The sequence below is a fragment of the Hippopotamus amphibius genome, chromosome 2, assembly GCF_030028045.1.
Source record: "Hippopotamus amphibius kiboko isolate mHipAmp2 chromosome 2, mHipAmp2.hap2, whole genome shotgun sequence".
NCBI lineage: Eukaryota > Metazoa > Chordata > Mammalia > Artiodactyla > Hippopotamidae > Hippopotamus > Hippopotamus amphibius.
This window is the reverse complement of record NC_080187.1, coordinates 14,319,345-14,347,064: the sequence shown is the minus strand read 5'-3', so window position 1 is coordinate 14,347,064 and position 27,720 is coordinate 14,319,345. Positions and strand designations below refer to the sequence as shown.

The following is a 27,720-nucleotide window of genomic DNA, read 5'->3' as shown; positions in this document are numbered from 1 at the left end:
ATTAAGGCAAAGGGAAATGAGACCAGCCCAGGATTCATGAATGTCAAACTCCCCAGGGAAACGGCGGGCAGGTGCACCAGAGGGACATGAGAGACGGCAGATGCACCACGGCCTCTCCTCTTCCTCTGGCTCAGAAAGGGCACACAGAAGCCAAAGCAGCCAGTCCAGACCAGGACTGGAGGAGCTGATGTGCCACTTGTGAAGAACGAAACCCACATACACTAAATGCACACAGAAACAGACCTTCACCCACAGAATATTAGTAAAAGCGCATACTTTATTATGTACAGCGTTGGAAAGGGAAGCCACCTGGAAAAAACTCTCACACTAAAGCTGTCATCCTAGAGCTCCTTCTATGCTTCCTCCCTCCCAGGCAATTTAATTGCAACCCGCTGGACTATGAATCCACAAGGCAGAAGAGTGAAGGTTGTTTGGTATCTGGAGATAGACTCGAGGAACAGAAAGCATTGAGCCTCTAAGTCTGAGAGATTTTCAGCCAGGATATGTGGTTGCCTCCTGGCCCTCACTGGTCAAGGGAGAGCCACCTCACAAAAGAGAGAAAAATCATCATTTTAAAATTCAAAATATAAATGCAGCTTGAGTTCCAAGCCAAAATGCTCCATATATCGTATATCTAATGAACTCAGCCAGGAACCCAGATCCATGGTGGGTCAAGGGTTTGTAAAATAACCTTGGAAATGGGCCACTGGGAAGGGGACTCTTGTAGGCTAGGACTGACAGAATGATTCAGCCAAGGTCAGATACTAAGGGTGGCTCTGGGTAAGGAAGCTGCAAGTCTTAGACTTTTCCAGGTGAACTTGGAACTTCAAAGAGGAAGTGGTACAAATGTCACCAGGCGGCTTTGCAGACCAATAGAAGAATAATAGGTTACTCGGCTTCACAGGCATTTGTGAAACGGAAGATGCTTCTTAATAGTACAGCAGTGGTGGTTCAGAAGGGCTGACCACTTCTCCCTTCAGCATCAACATATATGACAGAAAAAAAAATCACCAGGCAAATAAAAAAGACCTATATCTATATAGATATGCTAAGTTTGACAGCGTCTTCCCGAGCCCCTTGGATATTGTGTGCCTGACAAACTATGAATTCCTTCTACTACTTAATGAAGGGTAACCAAGATAGCTCACAGTATACAGGAGTTGACAGCATGCAGACAGTAAAATATAATGGTTTTCTGCAGACGTATTTTTGAAAGTATTAGTTCTTAAGCTATTCAAATGGGTAAACAACTGTTTACAGAACTTAGAGAAAATTTTATTTTAAAAAATCAAAACTACTTAGAACCTGATATGAAAATAGGCAAAGGTGAGAAAAAGCACTTTTGTGACAAGTATTTAGCTGGTTTGAAAGACAGACCACAGAGGAATCATTTACTCATAAAAGGGCTCAAAGAAGTTAAAAAAAAAACCCACATTATCTTAAAAAAGGACCTCTGTAGCAGTGGATTTAAAAGTCTTTCAAGAGTTAGGGTAATCATTTTCCTTGATCTTGACCTTCTTCTCCAGTGTTGACAGGTACTGGCAAGAAAACATCTACTCTCAAGTAAGGATTATTGTGCAACATGGTTTGAGTTTAGAAAGCAGACAGATGTTAGGAAAATTTCCTTAACTAAGATTTCACGGAAGTAAGGCACGTGTGGCCCAGAGAAGCTGGTTGTAGCCCAAGGTCACTGTTCTCTGCAAAACATTTGTCCAGCCAGGGTATCAGGTTGGGATGCTAGTCTATCTTCTTGCTTTTGGCCTGGCTGCTGATAGAGGGTGCAGAATGACTCAATGAAATTCGAAAGAAGATGGATTTAACCTATCACATAACGATCTAACAATATGAACTTTTAAGTATTTCAGAGTAAGAGATTATCTTACGTAATCACCACTCTCTCTCTCTCATGTAGTATTTATAAGCTAACAACCTTCATCTGTGGCTAGGAGTACTACACGTTCTAAGAACAGCACACTTAATACATGGAAAAGGGAAGAGAGGGAGAAAAGTCAAGGTTCCTGCCCTACCCTACTTCCTCCTTACGGGTTAGAGGCTGGTTTGGTCCCCACTTCATCCTTAGGAGGGAAGAGCTCATCTCTGCATCGGCCTATATGGCTCAGTGTTTTGCCCCTATGATGCCCTGCAACATATCTATGGGCAGAGGGAAGACGATGGTCGAGTTTTTCTCAGCAGCAATGGTGGTCAGTGTCTGAAGGTACCGGAGCTGAAGGGCGGCAGGAGACTCAGTGATGACCATGGAGGCTTCTTTCAGAGCCCTGGATGCATTCATTTCTCCCTCAGCTGCAATGACCTACGGAACAGTGGCAAGGAGAAATCAAACTGGAGAAAACGGCAGGTGTTGAGCAGCGATCTTCAAACCAGGGTATGTCTAGTTCAGGTGGTACACAAAGCTTTCCAGGGAGTCGGCCAGAATAGTTCTAAGGAAATCATTTCCAGATACTCAGTCTCTGTATGTTCTTTTTCCTATAACTGATTTGCCTGAGTATATGCATGAGGTCAAGACATCCTCTTTTACTATTTATTGCCTTTCTCCCATTTCTAGGGCACCAAACAAAGCAACAATTCAGAATACTGAGATAGTGAATGACCCCAATGACTGGATACAAAGCCTTTTGCAAGTCAGATGGATTTCCAATTCTTTGATTTCAAAGAAAGGGAAGAGGACCTTATTGTACTGCAAGCGGATAGATAATTAAAAATATTTTTTGATGAAAGATCACTGTAGGATTTTTCAGCACATAAATTCAGAGGGAGTGCTAAGAATTGTATAAAGTTACTTAAAAAAAAAAACCCTTCCAATTCCACCTACTTATTTATGCAAATAAGGTTTCTTATTCCTTGTATCTGTAAAAATGAAAAATAAATAGAATTGATGCTGAATCTTGTCTTACTCTAGCAAAAAGTAACAGCCATCGACAAAGACACGAATTCATTCCTCATTCATCTCATTGAGACCCCTGCTTATAGTCAGAGAAAATCAAAAATATATTTTAACTTATATTTAAATGTGTTCCAGAAAGGTGATAAAATAATTCATGGCAAAATATATTATATTAGGAAAAGACTCTGTGGGGGAGGTGGAATGGAAATATAAGTTCAAGGAGAAAAAGAAAAAATGAAAAATTCCTAGTTGCTAAAGGAACTTATTCTTTCATCTTTCTATAAAATAGAGGATAAAATTGTTGTTAGCAAAATTTCACTGGATACATTTAAAAGAATGATGTTAACACTTTCATTTTAAAATGCCAATATTTAAAACATGCCAGGACTTATATGCTTGGCAAGTACGTACATTCAAAATTAAAAATTTTACATGTCCATTTAAAATGTGAGCTGGGACAGAGTTTTTCTAAATTCTTTGAGGGGTTACATGAGCAAACGGTTTGAAGATCACTGGAATGGTGGGGAGGGCAAGGGCACTAGAGTTTGGATGGTTGAGCTCAAATTGCAAACCTAATCCTTCCCCAGAAAGGTTACAGTAAGTCCCCGACATACGAACGAGTTCCGTTCTGAGAGCGTGTTCGTAAGTCCAATCTGTTCATAAGTCCAACAAAGTTAGCCTAGGTACCCAACTGACACAATGGGCTATATACCGCTGCTTTTACGCTTGCTTCCAGACATCCTGGGCTTGAAATAAAGATACTGCACTACTGTACTCTATACACTACTGTACAGTAAAGTACACAAAAGCACAACCACTTGTAGAGGATGCAGGCATGTGACGATGTATGCCAGACACGCGAGCTGACTTATGTGATTGGACATGAGAACGCATGTTCGCATCTTTGAAAGTTCACAACTTGAGGTTCGTATGTAGGGGACTTACTCTGTTTAACATTCTGAGCCTCAGTTTCTTCTTCTTAAAACGGGATGGGACCTACCTCATGTAACCATTGTGAGGAAGACAGAGAAGGTCTATTAACATGCCGAGTGTACAAAGAGAGGCTAATTATATAGGAAGGGCAAGAGACAAGTCAAGACCTAATTTTTGGATCCACTTATGCCCTAATTCCTAAAACATTCAGAAGCCAACTCAAGGCAGTTCCTTCTAATTCCTAATCCTAGGAGAAGAGGTGTAAAGATACCATAATCCTCAAGATTAAAAGTATAGTTAGGTTGTTCTCACAGGGATCTCAAAATATTAACGGTTCTTAACACTCACGTGACTATCAGAATGGAAAGCAAGTACCATTTCATTCACTTACAAAATAAACTTTGGGGGCCTCCCAGGTGTCAAGTCCTGTGAGGGGCTAGGGAGAGAGGGGGGACTCCCTCGCCTCCCTCAGTTCCTGGCCACGCAGGGGACACAGACTTGGGAGGAGATCATTTCAGCCCAGTGTGAAAAATGCTGACAGAGACATGTGCAAATGCTGGCATTGAGAGGCAGGCAGTTTTGAAGCAATAGGAAGCCTCATCAGATCTAGTTTGAGCATCAATAAGATGTCTGGGCATCAATAAGAGAAAAGACGGGCGAGGGACAGCTTTCAGCGATTTGGGGCCAGTCACGGGTAGTGGAGATGGAGGAGGATCGATGGACTCGGGTGCAGCTCTGGAGGGAGACCCAACAGTGTGGGGTGGACTGGGACTGGGACCAGAGGGGAACAGAGGCTCAGTCCAGGTTCCTGGATTGTGGTGCGTTAGGTGAGACAGGGGATACTTCCTGGGAGATGGAGCCCAGATTAGAGGGTAAACACCTTAATTTATCAAAGCAAACCATTACGCCCTACGAGATGTGTGAGAAGGGGCCAGGGTCAGCCACACTGAGAGGGAATCCACTGTCCCCCCAGGCAAGCACTGGAGAGGACGCACAAGCCGACCCTGCCACGAGGAAAGCAGGCTCTAACTTTTTTTCCATGGCATCTCAGATGTCCGATTAGTTACTTTTTTCTGTCTGGACACGGACCAACTACAAAGATAGCTCATCTCCCACTACCAATCAATACACCATCTCTTGGTTGGGAAGCCAGACCCGCCCACTGTCTCACATTTTGTTAATAGAAAAGCTGCTCTGAGTGAGCTGCCAAAGATGTGAGCGCAGTACCACGGGCTGTGTCTAACAGGCCAAGCGGGTGCTGTGGGCAGGATCTTTGAAAGCAACGCAAGCTACCCGTGGGCATGTGAAGCTTCTGCCAAAAGTGCAGTAGCCCCCTGTCAGTCGACACTTCACATTCACAGACCATCGCGTCAACGCTGGCATTTTCAGGTACATGGGAAGGGTCCTGCTGTCTCCAAAGGCGCTGCTCTGAGGGAAGGGCCAAGAAAGGTGACGGGCACCCTTGCATTCCACCCTCTCAATTATTAGATGACTAGTCCCAGAGATATGAGCCTGAAAGCACATGCCAGGTACTTTTCTGAGAACCGTGAAAAAGGAAATAAAGGAGAATTTGCAAGCACAAAAGACATTACATTTTCAGTCATTAAGAGTTGGTCTGAAAACTTTAAAAAGAGGTCCCCCTGGGACTTCCCTGGTGGTCCAGTGGGTAAGACCCCTCGCTCCCAATGCAGGGGGCCTGGGTTCAATCCCTGGTCGGGGAACTAGATCCCGAACGCATGCCACAACCAAGACCCAGCACAGCCAAAATAAATAAATAAATATTAAAAAGAAACCAGAGGTCTCCCCAACATATCATAACATGTTCGGGAGAATCTGTCCTCTTTTGTGTCTTTTCTTTCAAATTACGCCTGTGAGGACTTGTATGTTCATTCTCTTTGCTGTGTAGTACGCCTTCATATGAATCAGCCATATTTATTTATTCATCCAACTGGCAAGAGAGATTTGGGTAGTTTCCAGTCGGGGGTAATTACAAAGCGCTGCTGCAGGGCTGGAGTGAATACTCCAGTACACACCCTTTCGTAAACAAACAACTGCATTCTTCTCAGATACATATGGCCAGATAGTTTTTCAGAGTGGCTGTACCGATTCTCACTAACAAAACCTTCTCCCTCACCCACACTTGGATCTTTTTCCTTCTTTTTTTTTTACATCATTCTGGTGGATGGTTAGGGTGGCATCTGCTTGTGAATTCACATTTCCCTGATGGCTAATTAACCTGAGGAATTTTCCTCTGAAGTCTCTTATCTATAGACTCCTCCACCCTTTATTCCTGCAATTTATTTGCTGAAGAAACGGCGACCCCTATTTCCCTGAGAACTTGAATACAGAGCCTTACGGTTGTTGCAGGGTTACTGCACCTCACAGAAGGATTAGACTCCTTGCGATTCTGCGTGTTAACCCAAACCTTAGAGACAGCCACCTCCTGTGTCCATGAGACTCTTTCCAGATTAACCCTACAGCCCCATCCAAGTGAGAGCATCGTAATTCAGAATTCTAGCCAGCTTCCTTTAACTCTTCTTATTGTTATAAAGGGCAATCAGGAGCTCTCTTTCCTAACTGGTGAGAATATTTGTAGAAGAGGCTCAGAAGAAATTATAATTTCCATGGTCACTCATCAATTGTGTGATTTTTGAAGAAAACACATAACTTTTTCTGGCTTCAGTTTTTCATCTAAAGCGTAAGGTGGCAAATAAGTGTCATTCTTAGGGCCAAGCAGTTGCAGGTTGTTACCTGGAGCGCTTCAGCAGGGTTCTGAGGTCAAGTCAAAGCTCAGTGGAAAACAGTGCTGTGGTTAATTACTTGCACGGGAGCTGGAGGGTGGAGTGGCAGCACGTGGGCCAGGTGTTTGTCACCTTCAGAAGATAATCTCTAAGGACCTTTAAGGCTCCAATATTCCACGCAGTCTATGTATGTAAATTCTATTATTCAATATGGGTTGGAAATGGGCTTTTGGTTAATGACATACTCTAGGTAAAAGCGTTGCCTAATTTTTGAAATAACTAGATTATAGAGGGGCATATTTAATATCATCATAAATATAATCTTCTAAAGTATGATGGTTTGGAGAGAAAGTACTTGAGGGTTCTGTGGTACCATCACAAGCATCAATTATCACATTAGGAAAATCTAAAAATTCTAGTTAGTAGAAAATTCTGGATGCAGTGTGTCAAATGAACTACTATCCTATTTGGTGCTGGCTAAAAATTAGAGTGACCAATCTGTGGCTTACAGGGCATCCTAACAGAAGGGCAGGGTTCTGTGGTTAGCCAGTTATCACCAGTTACTACCGTTTTCTCACAGCAACAAAATGGTTTGCTCCTGGTATCGTGGGAGATCTGTCACGTCCACAGCAACCGCTCCTATGAAAACTATCCCTCTTCCTCCACCCATTCATAGGTAAGGGGCTGTGAGACCTTATTAGGATCTTTGACTGAAGCTGGACTGAAAAGAATCACTCTGCTGTGAATTTGGAATCGGGGCTGGTTTGTCTCCTTCAGTGATCAGCTGGGAAGACATGCACTTGGGAGTCAGACATTCTGCCCCTCCAGCTGTCTGTGGTGAGATGTGGTCCAGGATGTGGAATGTCTACTTCTCCCGAGGCTGCTTTCTGGTCTCTGGCTCCAATTCTGGTAAGGCCTGACTCTACTTCCTACCCTTGGGTTTGGTGAGATATCCCTGTATCCTTATGTGCTATCATTTCAATAGATCCTCTTTTCCAGGTTCACAAATATTCCCTCAGCACCTCCCATGGGGGTCATGTACCCATGTAGGGTTAAGATGCAGGCATGGATATGATTTCAAAAAAATAAAGGGGAAAAAAAGCAGAGATTAAAGAAAGGGAAGTGAAAAAAAGAAAGAGGAGAGGAAGGAAGAGGAAACAGTAAGAAGGAAGAAGAACCTGGGAAAAGAGAGAGAATGAAACAGAAGACAAAAATAAGGAAGGAATGAATGGTAAGCAAACGGATGAGATTGCCCATTTGCTCTGAAGTCAGAACTATTAATATGTCCTTAATAGGGGACTGGGAGAATAACGTATGGACACGCAGTTAGAACAAGGTAGCTCTCTATGTACTGCTGTTCCTAGGAAATGCTGTTAAGTGAAAAAAGCAAGGTGAAAAACAGTATGTATTATATGATCCTCCTTCTGTAAAACAAACAAGCCAGTAGACTAATAACCTAGTCAAATAAACCCCAAATGAAAACTTCAAGTAAATACGTGAAGCTGTTAAAAGAGTGGCAGCCTCTGGGAGAAATAAAATTTAAAGTGATGGGGAGAGCCTTCATCTTCACTACTTCAGGATTATTTCAATTATTTACAACAAACCCGTTTTACTTCGTGTCGTTGAAAAAGAAAACTCAATAGGAAAAACAAACAAAACACACACACACACAAAAGGTTACCTTGGCTCGGGCCTCCCGGGATGCCTCTGCTTCTGCAGCCATGGCTCTCTGGAGCTGCACAGGGAGCTTCACATCTTTAATTTCCACACGTTCCACCTTTATTCCCCAGTCATCAGTGGCATCATCCAGGGTAGTCTGTTAGGAGGAGAGAAGGCAGGCTAGAAATGTCCGGCCCTGGCCCAGGGGCCTAAGGCAGCTCTACTGATTGCGATTTGGAGCGGGAAAGGCGCTGGTGGAGGGTTGCAGAGAGACTAGGTATCCAGGGAGGCAGGAAGGCCGACGTCGGAGGCTAGCTTACTGGGAGCTGATCCTGATTCTGTCACTAATAAGCCAATGCAGGCTGGCAAACTTTTTCTAAAACAGTCAGAAAGTGATTGATTGTTTATTTTCAGCCTCTGTTGCAACTAATCCTGCCCTTGCAGGTCAAGAGCAGCCGTGGATAACGCGTCAATCAATGGGTGTGGCTGTATTCCAATGAAAGTTCACTTATAAAATCAGGTGGCCAGCGAACTCCTGAGCTAATGTGACTCTGTGCGAGCCATGTTACTTCTTTGTGCTTCAATTTCCTCCCTTTACAATGGGAGGAATGACATCATACTATTCTACTTCACATGGTGGTTGCGGGTATCAAGTAAGACCAGAGATTTTACACACAATGAAGTCTATACAAATAATAACAGTTCAGATTTATAGTACTTGATCTTTTTTGAACAAGTCAGGTTCGATTCACCATCTGGTACGTAAGCAAGATTGGAAAGCATGAGAGTTACAAAGGAAGTCATGGGACTTGCAGAGAATATGGTTTTAATTACACCCGCACTCTGTTGCAGGATGGCCTCTGAACTATTATGCTAAAGAAAAAGGTTAACACTAATTCGGGACTTCCTTGGTGGCACAGTGGTTAAGAATCTGCCTGCCAAATGGGTTTGATCCCAGGCTGAGAAGATCCCACACGCTGCAGAGCAACTAAACCTGCGTGCAACAACTACTGAAGCCCACGTGCCTAGAGCCCGTGCTCCACAACAAAGAGCCCCCGCTCAACACAACTAGAGAAAGCCCGTGTGCAGCAATGAAGACCCAATGCAGCCAAAAAAGCAAAATAATGATAATAATAAATAAAGTATTATAAAAAATACCAAGAAAGAAACACTAATTCTGGGGAAAAAATACACACTGGAGGGAATTAAAAAACAATGCACATGTTGGAGCGTTATTAACCCATGAGCTATGTATGTGAAAAAAACACCCCTTTCATCAAATTTGGGAAAACTTTTCTACAAAGAAAGAAAGGCCGGCGATGCCCCAACTTGACTTAATGAAAAGTTCTCAAACACCCACGGACCCTTTGCTTCATTTTCCAACTTCTGGTGGGTAGCAGCACTGGTGCCCTCCTCACCTGCATGTTGTGTGCAATTTCTTCTCTGTCAGAGAGGATCTGGGAAAGGTTCTTGGTGCCCAGGACGTTCCTCAGAGTCGTCTGCGCCAGAAGGCGGGTTGCTGAGTCAGCGTTGGTGATGTTCGCCACAGCCAGGGTGGCGTTCTGAACACGGTAGTAGACCACGCCATCCACACTAACTGTCACCGAATCCTTAGTGAGGATCTACAACACAAAGGAAGCAATTTTCCATCTGTCAGCCATCTCTTTCTTCAATAAAACTGTAAGGAATGTTATTCAACAGAATACCTTAAAACACTAGCTGATTTTCTTTAGTAAGTGCTATTGACTGAATGCTTGTATTCCCCCAAATCTGGGTGATGAAACCCCATCCCCGACGTGTTGATGTTTGGAGGCGAGGCCTTTGGCAGGTGATTAGCTCATAAGGGTGGACCCCTCATGAATGGGGTTAGTACCCTTAGAAAAGAGATCCCAGAGAGATCCCTCCCCACTTCTGCCATGTGAAGACACAATGAGAAGGCAGTGATCTAGGAACTAGGTAAAAGGCCCTCATCAGACACCGAATCTGCTGGTGCCTTGACCTCGGACTTCTCAGCCTCCAGGAGTGTGAGCGATACATTTCTGTTGTTCATAAGCCACCTAGTCTATGGTACTTTGTTACAGCAGCCCGAAGGGACTAAGACAGCGTCAGAATGTTAACTATGTCTTTAAAATTTTAATAAAGTACATTCATTTATTTATTTATTCCATTCACTCATTTGATCATTCAACAAATACTAAGACTTAGTAGCAGGCACTGTGCTAGATTCCAGGGATAAAGACATGAAAACTTAGTTCCTACTTTTGAAGAGACTGGGGAATCAGGGGAAGCTCTAAGGGACAAAGGATGGACAGTTGTAGGTGGCAGAGGTGATACGTGAATGAAATCTTGAAAAAGGAAATAAATATTTTCTGAGGATGGAGTGAAAGAGTATTCAAGGCAGAGAGGGGCTTTCTAGGTGGCTCAGTGGTTAAGAATCCTCCTGCCAATGCAGGGGACACGGGTTTGATCCCTGCTCCAGGAAGATCCCACATGCTGCGGAGCAACTAAGCCCATGAGCCACAACTATTGAGCCCATGTGCTGCAACTACTGAAGCCCACTCACCTAGAGCCCGTGCTCTGCAACAAGAGAAGCCACAGCAATGAGGAGCCTGTGCACCACAACGAAGAGTAGCCCCCACTCACCGCAACTAAAGAAAGCCCACACACAGCAAAAAAGACCCAACACAGCCAATAAAATAAATATATAAATTAATGAAAAAAAAAAGACAATGGATTCTTTAAAAAAAAAAAAAAAGAGTATTCAAGGCAAAGAGAATACTATGTGAAAATAAGCAGAGGTACTGGAGGGCCTAGGTTTGATGAACTATAAGTAGCATAGTGTTACTAGAACAAAAAGTGAAGGAAGCTGTTTTCATAGGATGAGGTCAGGGTGAAAGTATATTTACAGCATGCTACATGAAAATGCTTAACAGGACACAATGTGTCAATGCATCCTATCATGTTCAAGGGCAAAGTTCCTGGTTTGGTATAAAGCCCTTTGACATCCGCCCTCTGGCCTCATTCCTCCCAGTCCTCCTGCACACAGTCTGTGCGAGATGACATGCACGTCCCCACATGCATCACGTTCCACGTCTCAGGCCTTTCTGCAGGTGACCCTCTGCTTGGATGTCGTTCCCTCTCTCTCCCCTCAACCGCTTCAGACAGGCACGTCCTCACTCATCATTTAAGACACAGCTTGTGTCTTCTTCTCTATGAAACTTCCCTGACTCACTCAGCAGAATTAAACACTCTTTCCTTTGCCCCTTCACTGCAGTGACATGATTTATTTACATCATTATTTCTCTGTTAGACTATGAATTTCCTGAGGGCAGCTTGTCTTTGTATCTCTAGCACTGGTAGAGTGCTTGATACACAGCAGGTGAAGTCAGTAAACATGAGATGGAGTGGATTGAAATGTGGTCCTAGGAACACAGTGAGGGAGGAAGAGTGTGGAAGTGGGAGTCAGGAGACCCCAACTGTATTCCAGCTCTGCCAGTATCTCCCTCAGTGACCTCCAGCAAGGCCTTTAGCTAACTTAGTGATTCCCCATTTGTGACATGGGGCTAATAATTCTGCCCAAGTCTATGCAACGTTCTTTGAAGGTCAAATAAAAAGATGCTTGGAAACAAAACCCTTTTGAGAGTGCGAAGAGCTATGTACATAGAATGTAATAAAAACAATGCTACTACATAGTGGTTTAGTTTTGCAAGGCATGAAAGCAGTAATCTTTGTTTTAATAACCTTAAAATACTTCTAACTTGGAAGAGAAGTGGGGGATTTGTAAATAGATACACAGCATATTTACCATCTTGTGTGAAAATTAAGTTTTTCCCATGATGTGATGGGAAAACATGTATAATTTCTAAAGGAATTCTTGCCACTGTGACTCTGCCACAGCTGGAGCTTTGTAACGTTGCAGCCTCTTTATCTACTGATTATTGTAGGCAGAGTGTTTATCTCCCTTTGCAGTAAGTTCACAGGGGATCGGAAAAAGGACCGCTTGCCAAGTTCCAATCCTCTCTGCGTTTAGAGAGCAGCTGGAAGGCAGAAGCTCACAGTGACCCTGCCAGACGCCTGCCATGTTTACGGAGGAAAGTGCCAGGAGAATTCCCCGCTACGCTGAAAGCAGCTCCTTCTGAGAGTCAATCTTCCATGCAAAGAATATAGCAATGCTCTCAGTCTTGTTCTTATGGGTACCAATGATTTCTGGTGCCACTACGTATGTGTGGATTACAAAGTCTGACCTCTCTAACTACTTGGTTCAGGACCAGCAGGGAAGTGCCTGAGCTGGTTTCTGGACTTTGTGACAAGGCTGCAACACTCTGCTGAGTACCTGGCCTGTAACCAGGAAACACTGGCAGTTTCCTTCTGTCCCTCCCTTCATGTTTTCAGGCTCTCTGCCTGTGATGGTTATCACACCTCCTTAGACACGAGCACCAGGATGGCCATCACTGCAGTCAAGGGCCAGGACGGACCTGCTATAGGAGGCACTTAGCATGGAGCTGTGGGGAAAGCACCGGACAGGGAATCAAAGGGCTGGTGTTGAGTCCTGGCCCTGCCGCTGTAGTCTGGAGGAATTCCTCTGCCTCACTGCAACCATCTACTTTCTGGGATTCTGCTGTGGGTTTCAACGGTGATTTGTGAAGCAGTTTGAAAAAGCCTGAAATAATTACTAATATAAAACATTATATGCTTATCTAAAGTACCAAACGGGCAGTTTCTAATTCTTTGGCTTCTGATCAATTTATCTAGAATACAGTCAAGAACCGTGAGAAGAATATTGTATCAGAAACCCAGCGAGGAGAAATGTGACAGTAAAAACAATGGCCACGGTGACAATGGTGACATTATACTTACATTAATATTACAGCATGCCTTGTAATAATAATAAGCACTTTCATAGCACTTACTATGTATTAGCCTCTGCTCTAAGCACTTTACATAGAGTATCTCATTTAGTCCTCACAAGAACTCTATAAAGTGGGTCCCGCTATTATAACCTCTGCTTGATAGCTGAGGAAACAGAGGCACAGAGAAGTTAAAGAACTTGCTCGAAGTCACACAGCCAGAAAACAGTGAGGACAGACAGGCTCCAAAGCTGTGCTCTGACCACTGTCCCCTGCTGCTTCTCAAGACCCTGGGGATAGCTCAGTTATTCACAGCAAAAGGCAACCTTACCTCCTGAGGAGGGATATCAAATGAAATAGTTCTCATGTCCACTTTGATGAAGCTGTCAGTGCATGGCAGAATAAAAAACAAACCTGCAACAGAGACACACACGAGATGAGAGAGAGACACCAGCGCCTGATCAGCTCACTGCACCGTTTGGCTCTCACAGAATCAACCTGATCAACCAAAACAAGCAGTTCATGTCAGTGAATGAGCCAGAGCCAGGAGGGTCATCCTTGTGTCCCACCGCTTTCTTCCCACATCCAAGCAACCCCGCAAGGCCTTGGACTGCATTTCCTTACTCCACTGTTACTGTCACCCTTTCGCTTTCCCTTAGACCAATGCGATCACTTCCCAAGTCATCTTGCTGTTTCTTCTAGTTTCTCTCCTATGAACCAGTACAAACCCCTGGACAAGCCGTACAAGGTCCTGCACGACCTTGACCCCGCTTACCTCTTCAGCCACTCCCCTCTCCTCCCGTCCTGCACTCTGGCTGGCCTGGGCTGCCTGCAGTTCCCTGAGCCTACAATGCTCTCCTCTGCATCGCTCTGCACATGTTCTGATTCTGCCAGGGACACCTCTCTGCTTCGCGCCTTTTCCTGCCAAGATGGCACCTCCAGAAAGCATCTCCTAGTTGGGGTCGTCACTCTTCTCTGGGTTTCCACAGCCATCTGTGACTACCTGACTGTAATACTTCCCAGGTGGGATCGTAACTACCTGCTTCCTTGTGGATGTCCCACCTCCAGGCAGTAAGATCCTTGAGGGCAGGGACTGTGTTTTCATCTCCCTTGAATTCCCAGAGCCTGGAACTCGGTGGGAGCTTAACTGAAGTTTGCCAAAAATAATGACTGAAAGCATTTATTTCACTAGGGACTCTCACGCTCAAATTTTGATAGCTGCAGCTATTTCTGGCCTAAAATATCAACTCAAATAGGAAAGGGAGGGGAGAGGTAGGAAGGAAAGGGTAATTTCTGGTAGGGAGCAGTGCTATTGTTGTAGAACTTCTGCTATGAGAACTCTCTTCTGAGTCAACAGAGACCCTCATGAGGGAAATGGCATCAGTAAAAGGACGCATCTTGTTCTCCAGGCAAACAGTTCAGAATCTTAGTACTGACCAGGTCCTTTGGCGCCTCCTTGTAAGATGCGACCCAGTCTAAAGATGATGGCTCTTTCATATTCTTTTATGATCTAGATTAAAAACACAAATAATAATTTCACATGAAGAGTACAAGTACGCATAGCTTTTAAAATATATATTTCTGCTCTAAACTGGTGAGATGCCTCTATTTTGTTTTTTTTTCCTCTATAGTCCAGATAACAGCTATAGGTAACATGGTTAATGTTTAATTACCCCTGCCAAAACAACCAGAAGTCATTTATTTTTTTTAAGGATTATAAAAGCAATAGATACTCGTATAAAATCTGGAAAGTTTAAAAGAGTATAAAAAAGCAAATCCACAACCTCACTCCTCAGCTGTTAACATTATTATTCAGTTACTCATGCACTGTCAATACAGGAAAAAAAAGCTAAAGTCCTCACAGTTTGTCTCCTGATTCCTTAAATTATAATAGTAACTTAATCTGAAAATTTCTGAGCATATTTTATCTTTTTAGGAAAATGATAGTCATTTATCACAGTATTAATAACTTCATACATGTTATTAACATTATTAATAACACATGCCAGGTGTTGTGATACGTATGTAATTCATTTAATCCTCACAACAGCCCTACAAGGCAGGTGTTGCTATTTCCTCCCATTTTACACAGCAAAGGTCACACAGGAAACAATGGCACCAGCAGTCACACCTCAGCATCCTGACTCTGGAGGACTTGTTCTCACAGGACCATCCTGCATCCCTGACTCCAGAAATTTTTACATGGTCATCCCTACCTTAACCATCAGGAAAGACTGACTGGACAGTGGCTGAAAAGAAGTTTAAAGACTCCACTGTAATAGGTGACTAGAGTTCAGAATTACAGGCCAGTATGGTCTCTCTCTGTCTCTCTTACACACACACACACACACACACACACACACACACACACACACACAGTGGGTTTATGTACTTAAGAGCTGACCCCTTTCCAGATTTAAAAAAAAATTTTTTTATTGGAGTATAACTGCTTTACAATGTTGTGTCAGTTTCTGCTGTATAATGAAGTGAATCAGCTGTATGTATACCTATATCCCCTCCCTCTTGGACCCCTCTCCCACCCCACCCCTCAGTCTACCCATCTGGATCATCACAGAGCACCAAGCTGAGCTTCCTGTGCTTTAGAGCATGTTCCCGCTAGCTATCTATTCTACGCACGGCAGTGCATATATGTCAATCCCAATCTCCCAGTCCGTCCCACCCTCCCCACCTTTCCAGATGTTGATAAAATATTCTTTACCTTTATGCACATCCATACTGACAACGGGAAAGTTAAAACTGTGAACAAGAACGATACCACCACCAAAATCCATCCACAAGGTCCCAGGCCTGCACTGGGGCTATCTGTGAAAACCAAAAACATACAGCTCTTATCACTGTTCTTCTCACGAATGCCCCACCTCCATCCTTGCTATTCACTGAACACCAACTGTTAACACGAATTTCCCCATCGAATCCTCATAAAAACCTTGAAGTGCAAGTGCTACTTTCCCTAATCTTTATCATGCAGTGAAGTGATAAAAGTAAGACTCAATCCCGACTACCAAGAAGGTTAAAGTTTAGTGGGCAAAACAGACAAACATTATAATACTATAAGCATTATAATACTAAGTGCAGATACAGTGTCCATTCAGAATATTTTGAAAACAAAGAATAGGGGTAACACACCACACCAGTGGGATGGAGGTGAAAGGGGGGTGGGGTGGGTAGGCAATGGTGGTGGTTGTCAGAGGGGCTTCTTGCAAGGTGTAACGGTTAGGGAAAATACCAATGAAAAGGAAGGGGAAGGAGGGAAAAGGACATTTAAGCCAACAGTACAGAGTAATTAAAGGTGAAAATCATATACTACTCGCGTATAAGCTCATTTAGGTCCTCTTACAAATGACACCTGTAAAATATTTTACTGGGTATGTGCACAATTTATCATCCACGTTGGTTCTGATTTCTTACTATTATGAACAATGTTATGAGAACATCTCTGTACATAGTTTCCCTCTCACATTTCTAATGGTTCCCCTTTTCTGTAATATGAAATCGTGGGGTTTTTGTTTGTTTGTTTGTTTTAGCCGTGCTGTGCAGCTTGTGGGATCTTAATTCCCCAACCAGGGATTTAACCCGCGCCCTTGGCAGTGAAAGCCCAGAGTCCTAACCACGGGACCGCCAGGGAATTCTTAAAACAGCTTTTATCTGATCACAAAGATAATACATGCCCCACTGTAAAAAAAAATTTAGAAAAGTATAAGAAGGGAAAAATTACTCAATTCAGAGATGATATTCTTCTAACCCTTTCTATGCGCATGCAGTTTTCGAAGTAAATAAATAAAATTTGTCACCTATGTCTCTCCCCTCTAGCTACTGTTCTTTCACCTTTTTTAGCCTTTGTTGCTATGCATTTGTGCTTTTTCTGTTTTAGTTTTAATTTTTTATCAAAGTTGCATCAAGCTTAAAAAGTCAAATAGCTTCACGAGTACAAAAAGAGGGCAGTTCCCTGCTCACCTCTTCCAATTTCTTCTATTCAGGTCAACTGCTGTTTTGGCTGAGAATGGTGGTATTTAACCTTTCTGTTTCTAAATAATACACTGGCTTTGTTATTGTTGTTTTTTCAGTTTTGAGCTTTATCTATTGACGTTCTACCCCCGCCCCCACATGTAAATATACCCATCCTTTGAATTGCATCATAATTTTGGTTAGATCAATATCAAATTTTTTACTTCATGAATATGCAAATGCGATTCAGAGCTAAGCCATGCAGTGAAGCATAATTTGTTTTCCTTTCCTGTACAACTTTTTTTTCCCCCTGGAGTCAATGTCCTGTTTTTTTCCCCTTTGCTTAGTTTTCAATGTACTTACTGATTCAATCCCAAACCTTTTACTTGTCTAAACCTCCTTTCAGCAGACTCAGGTATTCTACTAATTTCACCTGCAGAGGAAGAGTCCCGGAGCTGTGTCTGGACCTATTCTTACTCCTAGTGCAAGAGCGATCCCTCGGCTCGCCTTTCACTGTCATCCTGGGAAACTCCCTTCCCTTCCTGAGTTGTTTCCCACTCTCTGTATCTGATGTCTTGCTCATTTTTAGTTTGTTTTTCCTTTCTGTGGGGGACAGAAGGGCTGAATAGGCCAAGGGATAGATCACTTTTCTTATTAACCACAGAAGATGAGGGCTGTCTTTCCAGGAGCTGTTTTAATAATGGGAGGCAGGGAGGGTGGCCAGAGGAGAAGAGGTAGGCCAGGCGTGAGTTACTAATCGGGTGGGAGGGAGGAAGGGGCGCGAAGACAGCAGTGAGATGGGCCTTTGAGAAAATAGGACGCCAAGAAAGAAGCAGAGTGAAGGCTGTGAGCATGGAGAAAAGAGAGACACACGTGGGCATCCAGGTTAAGTGCTCTAAGACATAAGAAGAAAAACCAGAAATATACATGAGAACTTTGGTTATACATGACTTTCCAGTTTTCTGATCCTGTGTCATAGTGTGAGGTTAACGTCCTAATGCATACTTAAGTAAAAGTGATCTAAGTTAATCCTGGAGGCTTCTAAGTTATCATTTTGAGGGATACAGATATATTCAGTGAAAGAATATTCCAAGCAAGGCCATGGTGCTGCTTGTGGAGAGGCCCTATCAGGTGCTGCCATAATGGATACGAACCAGCCTTTTTAGACAGTTTGCTGTGTTAAATTACTTTAGACGTATCTCACTTACTCCTTACAAAGCCTTGGGAAGTTAGGTGGTTTTGCTGTTTTGTTTGTTTTTGTCCATGTATGCGTGTTCCTAGTTCCCGGACCAGGGATCGAACCCATGCCCTCTGCACTGGGAGCACAGAGTCTTAACCACTGGTCTGCCAGGGAAGTCTCACTTTTTTTTTTGGCCAAGTATTTTTAATTCCGCTTTGCAAATGAAGTAACTGAAGCAACATCTTTCCCAAGGTCACACAATGGAAGCTTGGGATTCAGATATAGGTCATCTCACTCCACAGCCCATGTTCTAAATCAATTCACTCTTTGAGCTTTTGCCTCTTAATTAAAAAAAAAAATCCTTATTGAAGTTGTGTTTGGAGCACTTCCTCAAGACAGAATCCAAGCTGGGAAAGCATGGTAGGAGTTCAGAGATTGAAATCTGATATTCTTGCAGAGGAAGCCCTCTTAATTCTAGCTGTGCCTATTTATAGCAAAAGACAGTCTCAAGGCTCACTGCCAGGCTCAGGTCTAGGTTTCCAAAGGGAAAGGAATTCCAAACAAGGAACAGATGGGCCACAAATACTTACCTGACAGCATTTGGTGCTTTCTAAAATCCTGCCCCAAGTCTCCCATACTCTAGGCAGCCCTGTGTTCTGAACACACAAGACTATCAACTCCCTGAGGGCAGGGATGTTTCTTTTTTATTTTTATATTCTCAATGTCTAGCACAGTATCTTTCAGAGAGTGGATATAAAATACTTAGCTAGTTTTCCAGCTAGATGTGTAATTTCTTGTGCATTTATATCCCTTACTAATGAATTTCCTGAGAATAGGGAGTGTTTAAGTTTCAACTTTCTGTGACTTCTTGGTTGTGCAAACTTTACCCCTCTGAATCTTTGTGTCTTTACTTGAGACTGGCCTTGCAGGACTAAAGCAGTGCTCAATAAACGCAGATGACAGTTTTCTGTCATTCTCCTATTTCACTCAGGTATTCAATTTCCACCATGAAAAATGGGAAAATAGGTGGCTCTTACCTTCTTGATAAAAGTCCCTGAAACTACTTAATTTTTCCCTTACTTCATGCCTCCCTTTTGCCAGTGCAGGCCTGGACATTCAGAGACCTTCAAGAAGCTCAGGTATGAATCAAATGATTAAGTCACTGAATTATTTTCTACATAAGGACAAACCAGAAAGTACAGCCCAGGTTTTCTGTGCTGTTTCCATTATGTTCTTGAAAACCCCAGATGAGTATACGGGATTTGACTGCAAATCAAGAGGAGGAAGAAATTAAGTGGATTTTCTGAAAACTGGGCTTGGTCTTTCACTTTTCAAATGCTCAGCTAGAAATAATCAAGCATACACACTAGGGAAACAGCACTATTTCATAATATTCTAGTGCCTTTATAATGAAACTATCCCATTCTCAACCCCAGAAACTCTTCCCCACCTGGTTATAGCCTAAAAAGGTGCCTAAATCACATTTCCTGGGAGAGGCGAGGCTTAAACTCCACCAGGCTGTAAACAAACCCTCAGTCATTTACAGTCACTACAGGCCAAAGGGGAAAAGAAATTCTCAGTTACTCCCCCAAATTTCATGAAATTCATTTCCTTCAAGATTCTCATTTATTACCTTGAGGACTGAATCCTCCCTCCTACCTTTATGAGGTAAAAGACAAATAATGAATAATATGCATTTCTGAGATATTTTGGTTGATACACTTGTCGATATTTGCTGGGTAGGAACAATCTTAAAGATTAGCGATTCCATGATACTTGGCTGTAAATACTACTTTGCCATGGTTTGGAGTATTTTTTTTTTTTTCTTTTACTACCAAACTCTTTCCTGAAAACTGTGTTAGAATAAATTTTTTAACCAAAGCAAGGTATTGAAAACAGATATAAGCCCATACATTCACATTTTTTAACTGAGCATTCAAATTGGGCTTACCTCCAGGAAACTAATGTACATTTTTAAAAATACTACTTTTTCTTATTTTAAAAGCAAAACATTGTCACTGTAACAATTAAAATTATAGTTTAGAATAGAGGAAGAAAAATGATCTATACTTTCTCTCTGGATGGTGATTATTTTCTGCCTTGCTATTGGACACACAATATATGTGTGTCCTTCAGACCTTTTCTATCCTGCTTTTTTCCAAAAATGAAATAATGGTATACATAGTGATTTTAAATCTGTCCCCCCCAATATTGTGTACATCTTTTCGTGTCAGGAAATATTCTTTATTATTAAAGGTTGAATAATATTCCATTGTCCCATATGATGAACATTTAAGCTGTGTCCAGTTTTCTCAACTAGAAACTCTGTTGCTTTGAATATACTTTTAGCAACGTTTCCATACATCCTTACTGTGTAAACAAATTTTGCTGAAAGGATGAAATTACACAATTCTTATATTTCATTCTGGAGGTACCTTTTAGTAATACTATTAATAACCATTTATTGAATGCCTATTACATGTCAGCCACAAGCTAACTCCTTATAGACATTATTTCTCACGTTCACAAAAATCTGTAAAGTAGGTGTAAAATATTCCACCCAGAGTCCCAAAGTACTAAAGCAAAAGAATTTCTGGGAAGAGACAAAAGGAAACAAAACAAAACCATGAAACAAATGGAAAGGAAAAAAAAAACAACAAAGCCACACAAACAAAAAAACAAAACCAGTTGTACAGTGATTTTTTGGGGTTGGCTTCCAGACAAGCAGTAAAATATTCTTTTCAAGATGATAACAGGCATAATTTCACAGCACTGCATGTTGTTAATGATCCCATTCAGCAGATTTCCTTTAAGGTTGATTGAACTTGGCACTACCAGAGATCATGTGAAATGATAAATTTCACTAACCACCAGCACTTTATTCTAAGTTCAAAAGATACTGGATTTCCTCTTTAAGCAAAGGCCAAAAACATATCTTCATGCAATATCTGAAAGTCTGACTGAGTCATATGTGTTACCACACACAGAAAAAGGTGAGCCAAAGAATTACCGAAATACCAACATTTAAAGCACAACCTTTTCCTTCCTCTTCCCAGTATGCAGGTGAAATACTTCATGTTGTAAATTGTCAAAAACAGTTGCTTGGGTGGGGAAAGATAGCATGGCTAGGAATTTAGTCTCATAAACACGTTATCTGGTTCTAATAGCAAGTTATAAGGGGCAACAGCAGGTTGAAATGAAAGGTCTTGGCATTTTTTGAGTTTTTCTTAAAAGCAAATATATTCAGCATACAAGGGTTCTTTTTGGCCACAACTATTCCTCATTGGAGGTTCCATGTCAAGGTGTGACAGACTTTTCCTGTAAAGGGCCAGTGAATAAACACTTAAGGCTTTATAGGCCAGAAAGCCTGTCACAACCACTGAATACTCTGCAAAAGCAGCCACAGGCTAAACATACAGGAACAAACACGTCTGTGTTCCAGGAAAACACAACTTATGAACCCTAAAATCTGAGTTCCGAATGATTTTCAAATCTTCCTCTTTTTAAGTATAAACATAATAAAAGCTATTCTTAGCTTGTGGGGCATACAAGGCAGGCAGTCAGGCCAGATCTGGTCCACAAGCCATACAACCCATTCCTGTTCTATGTCATGTAGCTGTCTATTTGAGGAGGAGGACATTGTAAATTAAATAAGACATTTGATCCTTCTTCCAGTTTTTCAGATAAGGGTACAGTTCCCAGATTCCTAGTTTCTCTTCCCTTTAACTTTTTTGAAACAAGGTCTTGAAAAACCTGATAAATAAGAATTTAAGGTGGAAACAGGCAAAAGGGCAGATAAAATATGTGAATGTAAACATGTCTTCAATTAATCAAAATTTTACTGTAACTGAGTTTTTCATATGACTGGGGATTTTAGGAGAAACATAAGGCAAGGAAACAATAGAAGAAAAGGCAAATAAGAGATATGGAGAAAAGGCGTAAAGAAAAGAGACAAAAGTGAAGGTAGAATCCTATTGCGTGAAAGATTAAAACAGAGTGGGCTGGGCTTAACGACTTTCTTCTAAGGAATAGGGTATGGAAGGAGAGACACAAGTAACTAGAGAAACCAGAGACACCACCTTAGCCAAGTGAGTACTCAAGGTTAGGATCACCAGTCATGGGCTTCCCTGGTGGCGCAGTGGTTAAGAATCCGCCTGCCAATGCAAGGGACACAGGTTCGAGCCCTGGTCCAGGAAGATCCCACATGCCGTGGAGCAACTAAGCCCACAGGCCACAACTACTGAGTCTGTGCTCTAGAGCCTGAGAGCCACAACTATTGAGCCCACGTGCCACGACTACTGAAGTCCACGCGCAGAGCCTGTGCTCAGCAACAAGAGAAGCCACCAGAAGGAGAAGCCCCACACAGCAGCGAAGAGTAGCCCCTGCTCCATGCAATTAGAGAAAGCCCATGCACAGCAATGAAGACCCAGTGCAGCCATAAATAAATAAAATCTATATAAAAAATAAAAGAACTGTGAAAATTTTTTTTTAAAAACAGATCGAGGGGAGAGAGGCAGAGTTTAGCACATAGTAGGGTGTCAATAAGTATACATTGAAAATGATGGTATTTTCTTGGTGACCACAACTTGCAGTTCATTGGGCAGAGGCTTTGAAAGCAAACAAGCACACACTATAACCCACCTTTCAAATGATTATTTTAATTAGGCATGGTTTATAGTTCTTTGAATGCCCTTATCCTTAAACCTCTAGGGAAAAAATTATGCTGTAGGCTGGAGTGGCTACAGGCCAGATGGCATCAGGTTAAGAACCATGACTGAAGACCGTAACTTTTCCTCCCTATTATAAACCTATAGATACTAGACTAAAAGAACTAGTACTGATGAAGCATTATGTGACTTGAATTACAAAACTCAAAATATGTTTACCACCAGATAGTAAGGAGAGGAAATGGACTAGCCTTTTTAAGAAAGGCTTTTTTTTTAACCCAATGTTTTTTTTTGTTTTGTTTTGTCTTTATTGAATTTGTTACAATATTGCTTCTGTTTTATGTTTTGGTTTTTGGCCCCAAGGCTTGGTTTTTTGGCCCCAGGCACGTGGGATCTTAGCTCCCTGACCAGGGTTCAAACCTGCACCCCCTGCATTGGAAGATGAAATCTTAACCACTGGACCGCCAGTGAAGTCCCCAAGAGAGACTTTCAATAAAAGTTGAAATAAAGGGAATGCTGTGCTTAGCTCAAGAAGAATAAGGAAATTAAATAAATATAAATATTTTATTTCCCAAGCATCTTGAGGATTTTCTGTAGCTTTCCTTCATTTAAATATTTCTAGCCACAAAACAGGAAGAAAAAAATAGGTGAGAGTATCATCAATAATTTTAAATATGAACCCTTGAGTCTTTAATAGGGCTCCCTCTCCTAATCTGTAGCACTTTACCCTCTTTAAACACCATTTATCATCCTTGTAATTATCTTATTCAATGTCTGTCTTCTTCATGAGATTTTGGTCTTGTTAAAGTATAACATAATGGCTTCAGAGTTGGTTCTGCCACCTACTAGCTGTGTGATCTTTGGCAAGTGTCTTAACTCTCTGTGCTTCAGTCTAACCATCTAAAAGGAGGGCTAATAAGAGTACCTCCTCAGAGGGTCAGTGTGAAGAGTAAGTGGGCTATCACGGAAGACACCCAGGGCATAGCAGGTACTCAAACAACATTTGTTAAGTAAATAGCTGTTGAATGAATTGAATGATTCTGCTGGGTTTTGTTGTTGTTTTCATTTTGTTTTGTTTTTGGCCATGCCACCCAGCTTGTGCGATCTTAGTTTCCTGACCAGGGATTGAACCTGGGCCCTTGGCAATGAAACCACAGAGTCCAATCCACTGGACCACCAGGCAATTCCCAGATTCTGCTATTTTGGGGGAAGGTGGAGGAAAGGCTGACTAGTACAGAACATAAATGGAAATTACATGTCTGCATACAGGATCTCAGAATACAGTTCATCAGTTTTTAGTGGTGAGTATGCTGTACGGTAGGTAGATAGGTAGGTACATAGGAGTAGAAACACAATGTCGTACTCATGAAACTTATATGTTATAAACCAACGTTACTTTAAAAAAAAAAGAAAGAATACAGTTCAGAATTGTCCTCTGTCCCAAAGCAGTGGTTATACTGCTTTCCTCAAATGTTTTCTTTCCTTTTCTCTTTTTAAAATCAGCCCTTTTCACCCGGGAAGTGAGAGAATTCAGGAAGGTAGAAGGATGGGCTGAATATGACCCATGTCTGGAAAGATAAAAATAGTTATGTTCACAAAAACTGGAGAGAAAAACAATTTTGTAATGTTATTAAGTTAATTAAATTTAGACTAGGCCTGAAATATATTAAACAGAATAAAGGCCTCCTACTTCTTCAGTTTTTTTGTTTGATTGTTTTGTTTTGTTTTTTGTTTTTAAGCTCTTTCACTTGGACACCTTTTTTTTTTTTTTTTAAAGACATATATGCACTTCCATGTTTACTGTAGCTTACAACAGCCACGGATATGGAAACAACCCAAGTGTCCATCAATGGGTGAATGGATAAAAATGTATGTGTGTGTATACACACACACACACACACACACACACAATGGAATACTACTCAGCCTTGAAAAAAAAAAGGAAATTCTGCCATTTCACTTGGACATCTTAAAAGTATCTATAATTAAGTTTTTCTCATAAAAGTCTTTGGAGGGCAACATCATTTTAATTAAAAAAGGGGAATCAGAAGCATAAGGAAACTAGATCATAAGGTTCCCAATTCTTCCAACTGAGGCTGAGTAGCTAAGCAGAGGCTAAGAGCCTGAGGTTTTGGTATCAGATTTCCATCTACCACTAAATTTTCTCATTAGTAAAATGCGGGAAGAGGACAGTCATTATCTCATAGGAGAAAATATGTAACATGCTTGATACTTAGGAAGCATTCAATAAATAGTAGCCATTATTATTATCAGAACCTTAAGGTCATTATTATTTTATTTTATTTTTTTGGGGCGCATGAGCTTAGTTTCTCTGTGGCATGTGGGATCTTCCTAGAGCAGGGATCGAACCCATGTCCTCTGCATTGGCAGGCAGATTCTTAACCACTGCGCCACCTAGGAAGCCCAAGGTCATTATTGATACAGTTTATAGGAATAAACTTTGTATTAAGTGAATTGCCTTCTGGGATCTGTACACCATAGAGAAAAATATCAAGACTAACAACCTGCCTGGGGACTCTGTCTCTGGAGGAGAAACAGACCACATTTGGGGAGGTAAGTCAGAGCCCTAAACTTTCTTGGACTGTCTTTCATACAACTTTTTGTCCATAAACTTTAATTTCCTGTATAATTGCTAGGCTTCCTGAATAGTCATTGTTAACTTTTTTATTCTTTGTTTTTCCCATTAAATAATAGCCTAAGCTTCAAAAGTACATTCACATAAATTTTCTCATTTGACACTTAAAACCTCGAGGGCTAGACACCGCTGTAAGATTAAGCCCAACATCTAGACGAGGAATTGACTCTGCAGATTGAGACTTCCCCAAGGTGACCCAGGTAAGTAAGTGATGCTACTGAGGTCTCAACTCATCTTCAAATTCTAGACTCCACTCTTATTTCGCTATCCTATACCATCTTACCATCAGTGCATATCCACAACTAGGCAAGGCTGGTATCTAATTTTCATTGTTTGATATTTTAGGACAGACACGTTATTGCTCGTATCTTCAAGGCTAATCTACTGAAATGTCAGGCCAAGTGCTTGGTGTTCAGGTGTCTTTACTAGTCTCAGACAAAGGTTCAAAAAGAATGAAGGAATGATGTGTGTCAACAGAGAGCTGACACACACTTCCTTCCCTTCTAACTGCTCTCTTTCCACACTTTCATAAACAAAAGGAGATTCCTTATTAAGTACAATATATTATCATGACAATTAGAATACTTTTATTGATAATACGAACCCAGACAGTCTATCTGTAATGACGACAGGTATGAGGAACAGGTCTACACCCTAAAATCAATAGTTTGGGTTTTAACAAACTTAATAAAATAAACTGTAAACAGAAAAATGTCTCCACCAATGTAAGCCAAACATTTCACAATTTGATCTACTCCATGGGTGTCTTTATCTCCTTGCTTCCTTTTTCTTTCAACAACTATTCTTGCATACCTACTATGCACCTGACCCTGAACTTATTGCAGTAATGAAGGACATAATCTCTGCTTTCAGAAGCTCTCCTGATCTAACAAAGGTGATTATAATTGATATTTATAATACTGGGTAATAAACATTATGATAGAGGCAGGCACAGGATGCCAGGCAGACACAGAGGAGAGGTGCTCACTTTTCCTGATTACAATAGATTTTAGGAAAATGTTTTTCCACATCTGAAAAAACAGACTCTGAATCCAATCTTCATCACTTTATCACATTTAAAAATTTTTTGTCTTCAAAGCTGACCAGATGGTCAGTGACTCTGTCTTTTACAGTGTACAAGTTACACCATCAGTTGGAACCAATAACCTATTTAATTACAAAAAAAATTACATAAATGCCAACTTCTGTAGACTTGGTCATCGTTTGATTTAATTTATGACCACTGATGGTTTAACAGATTAATTATTAAATAAGTTACAAAGTTCTCCCCAATCTAATCGGCTGTAACAACTGAAATAAACAAATCAGTCCCTTGATTCTGCTTATTTTCAGGCATTCTCCCAAAGGGATTTAGTCTGTTGACATGGCTGTTAATTACAATCATACATTTCTTTGCAATCCACCTGCATTGTTTCATTACAAAGCGAATGCACTGGCTTTAAGAACTAGTCTTGCCCTAGGTTTGGCTACATTTACATTCCTAAGACTAATTATCAGCAAAATTATAAAGGGACAGTTTGGACTTTCATATTTCACTGCTTCTCTCAGAAGCAGCCCTCGGGAGCTGTCCTATCCAGGAGGTCTTGATTGAAGCTAGGTTGCTCTGGGCTTTGTTTGCTGTCTCTCACCATCAGTGAAGTACAGATGTTTGACAAGTTCCTCCTTTTGGGTGTGCAATTTGGAAGCAGCTCTAGGATAGGTAAAATGATTTGGAAAATCAGCCCAAGTTTGAACCTAGTTAGCAGGGGTGGGTGATTTTTCCATTCCGAGCCTCTGTTTTCTTGCTGTGAAGTTGGTAGATAATGACACTGTCCTTGTGGAGCTGTTAAAGGATTGCATTTGATAATGCTTTTAAAGCATTTAGGCTGTCTAGCATACGACAAGCACTCGATAAATTCTATTTAATAAATTCTAGTAATGGCTTTCCTACCAGTGTCTAATTTTTAAAAAAGGTGACAGAGACCAAGCAAAATATTGTTTATATGTGTGATTTTCAGAAGAAAGCAGGCACAGTTTTCATTAGATTCTTAAAAGACTTCTGTCTAAAAAGGAGTGTAGAACCAGGAAAAAGAACAGGAGTGAAAACTGTTCTATGACCATGAAATACAACTAATGTTAAGTACAAAGATCACGTTTATTCCCAAAGAA

The 27,720-nt window shown here is 41.5% G+C and overlaps 1 protein-coding gene across 1 annotated transcript in view; it reads right to left on the bottom strand.

Moving 5' to 3' along the window:
• Positions 1-257: 257 nt before the first annotated feature.
• STOM (stomatin) overlaps positions 258-27,720 on the bottom strand; it is a 29,170-nt gene continuing 1,707 nt past the window's right edge. Inside the window, exons 2-7 of the mRNA XM_057723098.1 lie at positions 15,802-15,905; positions 14,520-14,592; positions 13,414-13,496; positions 9,654-9,857; positions 8,258-8,392; positions 258-2,311 (exon numbers count right to left, since the gene is read on the bottom strand). Of these exons, the coding sequence (XP_057579081.1) occupies positions 2,117-2,311; positions 8,258-8,392; positions 9,654-9,857; positions 13,414-13,496; positions 14,520-14,592; positions 15,802-15,905 (794 nt within the window). The 3' untranslated portion in view covers positions 258-2,116. The remainder of the gene's footprint in view (positions 2,312-8,257; positions 8,393-9,653; positions 9,858-13,413; positions 13,497-14,519; positions 14,593-15,801; positions 15,906-27,720) is intronic.